Raw genomic sequence first — 6,000 nt, 5'->3', positions numbered from 1 at the left:
TGTACACGGGCAGGGCAATACTTTTTCATTACATCCCCACGTTCGCCCTGTGTTTCCATTTCACAAAGATTCTTGGCTTGGGGAAAAAGAGAGTGCCATCGCCCAAAGAAAGCCTCTGCTTTTAAACACTCTCTAATTTGCCCTGTTTTAGCTAAATGCAACGTTCTTTGTGAACGTTAAAGGAGAGAGGGAGAGGAGGGGGGGGAGAGAGAGAGAGAGACTCCTGAGGGAAGATACTCATCCATTTAAGGAATGAGAAATCATCACATTCAACAGCAGGTCTAAATACAGTAATCTGAAGGTCCCTTTCTCTCCCCCTGAACAGGAAAATGTCACCATGCACCAGACACACAAAAATCCCTCGTTTTTAAGAAGGAAGCCAAATACTCCAGTTGAGTGAAGATGGTACTATAGCAGCTATGAGTTGCTATATGCCATGCCTTGCAGAGAAGGCGAGGCTAGATAGCCAACAGACACCACATATCATTCCCTGCAGCACCTCCTACTGGATGACAGGGGGACTGGAGTAGCTGTGTGTTACCTCAGAAGTGATGCATATCCCCTGAAGTGCCTCCTGCTAAGAAGCTTAGACTAGAGTAGTTTCAAGTTATGGCACAGCCAGAGCTACTTATACTGTTCCCTGCAGTAGCTCCTGCTTGGAGAGAAAGGCACTGGAGTAGCTGTCAGTAGCCCCAATCACAGCTCACCTCCATCATACTTTGTGCTACCCCTTGCTGGGAGAGCTGTGTACTGCAGCAGCTGAACACAAAACCAACCTTAAATGTTTTTTCCAATTATCTTTCAAAAATGTTTTTATAGGGGCTCCATTTCTGAAGCCTGACCTCCCTTTCACTTCCCTCCCCACTCCTCAGAAAACAAGAGCAGCAGCAGCAGCAGCAATCCTGGCAGCCTGGTGTTAAATAGTGGTAACTCATATTTATTACAATTATATACAATCGTATTTTATATTTGGAATCTATACATGATCACACGGACGAGCACGTTTGCTTGGTGAAGACAACAGTGAGACTCAGATGTTACAGGAATTGCTCTACAAAGAGGCTCTTATGCAGTGAATGAGAATCAGACACCACCATTTTACCAGCTGAGAACACAATGCTGCAAACAAGAGGTTTCAAAATGTGTGTTTTGTTTGGTTTTTTTTTAGCCCCTGTAGGGCAAAGAAGGCTGAGGTGGGGTAGGTGGGGAGGAGGAGGGGAGCTTCTCTGCTCTGGAAGTGCACTCCACACTGCGAGCAGCACCTTGCTGAGGTGGGTATGTGTACTTTGCTCTGACACAAGTCTCAACTGACTGTTCCTGGCGGGCTTTCTCCTCATTTAGGGAGGAAGATGGGCTAAGAACCTTTGCAGAGATTCAGAACTAATCAACTGCACCAGCAGCCAAGACACCTGATCCACTCAGGCTGGGCTGTACATAGAACGGAAGACATCACATGAGCTCCCCTTCTCTGCATGAGAGAGCAGCAATGAATTGAAGTGGGCAATCCAGGTGAGACTCATACTAACAGAAAGCCTTTCACCTGAGGGTAATTAGTAATGAGGCTGCCTGCTCTCATGTGCATTACTATGATCATGAGGCATGGGTCTGGCCTCTAGCAAGAGGCTGCAGGGGTGTGGAGGAGAAAGCTGGGTTGGGTAGGAGTACTGTTCTTTGGACCCCACAAGAACTTCAGGGTTTCTCAAAGGCTGGATCGTTTCAGGAACTAGGCCTGGCCCAAGGTTTGGGGAAGGAGATGGCTGGACTGGGAGGCAGATCTGACAGGCATCTCAGAGACAGAAACAGCCTGGAGGTGGCCAGTTTGGGGATGGCACACCATCTGATTTCAGGACTAAAACCTGATGGGACATTTCAGGGGTTGGGCAGAAGTGGTTTCAGGCTGAGATGCAGTTAAAGGATTGGGGATGAGAAGGGGCTGGGACAGGCCATCAGATGGAAGATCTCTAGGAAGCAGCAAAGAGCAAAACGGGCCAGCTGGTCCAGGAAGGACGCTGGACACAAGGGAACTGGTTTCTCTAGCTGTGGTGCATTGTCAGGTGAGTGCTCTTCTAGCCCAAGCAGCGACCCCCAGCTCAGATTCCTGCGGTGGTGCTGGGGCAGAGAGGGAAAAGAAGCCACTGCAGTGCTGCATGGCCCTGGGGTGACACAGGACCTGCCTTGCTCACTGGAGGATCATGACGCTACTCGAGGTGAATCATGGGCGAATCACTGGGGGTGCAGGGCAGGGCCGAGGGGAGACTTCTCTCCACCAAATGAGAGAGGCACTAGGGGGTAGGTGGGGGAAGGCTGGACAGATGCAGGGTGGGATGGAAAGAAGCCCATTCACCCTAGTCAATCTCATTCTCATTGCTGGCCCCTTCCGGTCTCCGTAGCTTCTCCACCTGCTCGTTAATCTGCCCGTCCCCTCCTCGTCGGTCCTCAGTCTGGACGTCCAGGCACTCCTCTTCGTCCACATGGCTGACATCATCATCCTCATCGTCCTCTTCCTCCTCATTCCCTTTGTCCTCCCTCTTCTCCTCCTCGCCCTGCACTTCCATTCGCACCTGGCCCTTGACGTCCATCACCACCTCGCCCTCCTCCTCCGTACCCAGCAGGTGGCAGCTGACTGTTGCCCCCTCTGGGCTGTGGTTCTCCTTCACAGGTGACGAGGAGGTGGACTCATTGCTGACGGGTGAGATGTCACTGCTGCTGTTGTGGTTGGTAGCAACAGGGTTGGAGGGTGAGGAAGGCTTCACTGGGATTTGCCATGATGGAATCTTGGGAGCCGAAGGGGAGGGAGGGAACTGCCTCCTTTGGGGGAGGGAAAGGAGAAAAAGGAGCTTTTATTACAAGCACTGCAAGGGGGAATCATCAGAGAGAAGGAATCAGCCTCCTGGATGCACGACATGCTCAGGGAGCCACAGAAGGTAGGACTGGGATCTCAAGTCTCCTCTGTAATAAATGAATAGTAACAAGGCTCCTTCCCCTCTCATGCCAGGACATCAAAGCATTTTACAAGCATCCAGGAATTGAGCCCGTGCATGAGAAGGAAATACCATCCCTGTTCAGAGCTGGGCAAACTGAAGCAGTGGGAGATTGAGAGTTGGCCCTTAAAAAGGAAGTGAGTGAGGGGAAGGGTTCACACGCCCTGTGTATTAAGCTGGCTTGTGCCAAGGATTGCTCCAGAGGAGACCCAGGGAGGCCAGCTGCCTTTCTGCAGCGAGTGTTCAAATGAGGCCAAAGCAACAGATTTAATTTTCTTCGGCAGACCTAAAAACAACTGCACTCACCTCCCTCCCTCTGCCAGTGGCCATGGAGAAGCTCTGCCATTCTAGCCTCCTTCTCGTCCGAGTGCAAACAAGCTAATGCCTGCATTATTCACCAGGATCATAAATGCTATCAAGAAATTCAATTTGGAGACTTTCTTGGCTCCACTGTTGCTGCCGCCTGCTCACTGCAGGGAGATATGACTTTTTTTTTTAATTTTTATTTTCCAAAAGCACTTAACCCCCCAGCTGCATAAAAGTAATGAATTTCCCTTAATGACAGCTGTCCCCTCGCCCACCCCAGGGAGCACTATCCCCTTGCTGCCCATCAGCATCAAGGAGCAGGGACCATCCAGGCCAAATACATGAACCCGGGCAGAACCCACCTCACTGGAAAGGTGAAGGGATAAGCAGTCCTGTGAGCTGTGCTGTTCATCTGGCCTGAGACAGAAAGCCATGCCAAAGGGCGGCCAGGCTCGTGAGCTCTGCCCAAACATCTCTGAATGACACACTTCTCCCCTAACGCCCGCCCTCAGGGAGGGGCTTCAATAGCCAATGCCCTTGCTCCTAAACAGAGGCTAGTGTGACCCAAATGGATGGAGACAAGACCTGTGAGTTCTGCCATAGAGTGACATCACATGACCACAATTCCCCAGAGCTTCCCATTGTGATTCCCACTGGAGTGGGGCAAGTTCCCTCAGGTGCGGCTTCAAAGAAAATCAACCCCAACCCAATGTCCAGGTCTCTGCACCCATTTAGTGCACCTGCTTACATCCAGCAGCTGTTTGGTCTCATCTTAAATGGGTCTTTGACCCTACCTGTGTCACAGAGCAGTGATGATGGCAGACTTTGTTACATTTGGGCAAACAGACAAGGCCGGGTGGAAGAACTAAGAGCCAATGAGTACAAGAGATGCTTTAGGGGAAGAGGGTGATCTTGTGGTTAACTCAGAGATGTGAGCCCCATTCCTGTCTCTTCCACTCACTCACTATGTGTCAGTCAATCTCTATCCCAAATGGAAATAATAAAAGTTACCTATCTCCCAGGGGCACCGTGAGGTTTAATGCATGTTTGTAAAGTGCTCTGACACCCTTGGATAGAAGGCAATAGTGAAGTGCAAAGTAATATTATTAAAGAGCACTGACAGAGGGGCAGGGTTAGTTCTAGTTCCTCCCGATAATGCCATCCTCCTTCCTGAGGGAATCCCAAAGACTGTCGCCCCTCCCTGCAGTGCTATCCCGCTGACGCACCCCTCCATACCGGTTTAGGAGGAGCCCTTTTAATGAGTAGATCTCAGATTTCAATTCATTGATATTCTGTGACTCCAGGATCCAGTTGGTGGAAGTGGTGGCCTAGGACACAAATGGAAGAGGCAATGGTGAGAGTGTGGATTTGGAGATAACTCGGAGCTGTTCTTCCTCCTACCCTCCCTCTCCACCCCCAGAGTCTTCAGCAATGGGCCACCATGCCTGGGCTCTGGCATTTAAAACCTCTCGATACTGGGTAGAGGGATTTCCACAATGTGAGCTATGTACCTGAGTGGCTCCCAAAACAAGCCAACTGTCCTATTGGCAACCTCCTCGGAAAACTTCTTTGCTCTGATGCTAGGAGGAGTCAAAGATTTCTCTTCCGTTCTTGGGAAGGGTTAACCCACTTCCAACACACTTTGCACAGACTAGGATCAATGCACCAAGCCTGGCCTTTGCTAAAGCACCCCAAAGCGTGCTTTCTTCTCTTTTTTTTTTTTAAAAAAGCTAGTATTTCCTAGGGTGCTGAACAGAGATCCCAACAGCAACGTGTCTGTAAGAAAACCAAGGGCAGCCAGGCAGCCACAGAACCAATGCAGAACATCTGAGAAGCAATGCAAGCTTCCTCACATGGGCCTGCCAATATGCTCTGCCCTCACCTGGACAGACCACTTCTAGAGAAGAGGGCATGAGATTTTGAGTAAAAATTTCAAAAGCCACATGAGTGATTTAGGATCCTACGTCCCACTGAAAGTTGGTGGGATTTAGGTGATTTGAAATTGTTACCTCGTGTCTATAATGTAGATAGAGTCAGTTCCTTCTCTCTCTCCTGACATTGCCCTCAGTCAAGGGAGAAGATTATAATTGGAGCACCTGCATGCTAGAAACTGGACTGAGAGCATGAACTCAATCTCTTCTAGATCACCAAAAAAAAACCCGCCACCAGACTGTACTGCATGGAGTTTCTAGGGGGACTGAGCAATAGATGTGTAAAAGCCCGAAGGACTCTCCTCTAGATCAGAAAAATTAGAGCTGTGCCGGAGCTACCAGACTCTATCTCCAGGAAGCAGCTGTACTAGACATTCTCCTCTGGATATTTCAAGGTAAAGAGCCCAATTTGGTGGGGAAAGACGATAAGCAACTCACGGAACTCTGATACAGCTGCTATCGGCACCACATCAATATTGCAGAGTAACGTCTGTCAGATAGCGGATGGAAACTGGGGCAAGGCCCTGCTTTGGGAAGATCTGCTGCAAATAATAACTTGGCAGTTTTTATTTTATATATTCATGGGACTAGAAGCAATATCACTGCTTCCCATGACCAGACTGATTTTGCTTTCACATATAAACGTGACTAAGGGAAGAGCGCTCAGAAAAAGAAATAATCTCCTGCATTGACAGTGCCCCTTATCCAATCCCCACAGCGAATACAAGACTGGCCATACTGGGTCAGACCAATGGTCCATCTAGCCCAGTATCCTGTTTTCC

The 6,000-nt window shown here is 49.5% G+C and overlaps 1 protein-coding gene across 2 annotated transcripts in view; it reads right to left on the bottom strand.

The window, feature by feature from the left end:
- Window positions 1-911: 911 nt before the first annotated feature.
- Window positions 912-6,000, bottom strand: part of PEX14 (peroxisomal biogenesis factor 14) — a 103,568-nt gene continuing 98,479 nt past the window's right edge. Inside the window, exons 8-9 of one of the 2 annotated variants that reach the window (XM_032775451.2) lie at window positions 4,524-4,615; window positions 912-2,808 (exon numbers count right to left, since the gene is read on the bottom strand). In XM_032775451.2, coding sequence (XP_032631342.1) covers window positions 2,346-2,808; window positions 4,524-4,615 — 555 coding nt within the window. In that variant the 3' untranslated portion in view covers window positions 912-2,345. The remainder of the gene's footprint in view (window positions 2,809-4,523; window positions 4,616-6,000) is intronic. The other variant, XM_032775452.2, reaches the window with a different exon arrangement.

This window comes from Chelonoidis abingdonii, chromosome 23 (genome assembly GCF_003597395.2).
Source record: "Chelonoidis abingdonii isolate Lonesome George chromosome 23, CheloAbing_2.0, whole genome shotgun sequence".
Classification (NCBI taxonomy): Eukaryota; Metazoa; Chordata; order Testudines; family Testudinidae; genus Chelonoidis; species Chelonoidis abingdonii.
Note: the sequence above shows the minus strand (reverse complement) of the source record. Positions and strands in the feature narration are given on the sequence as shown.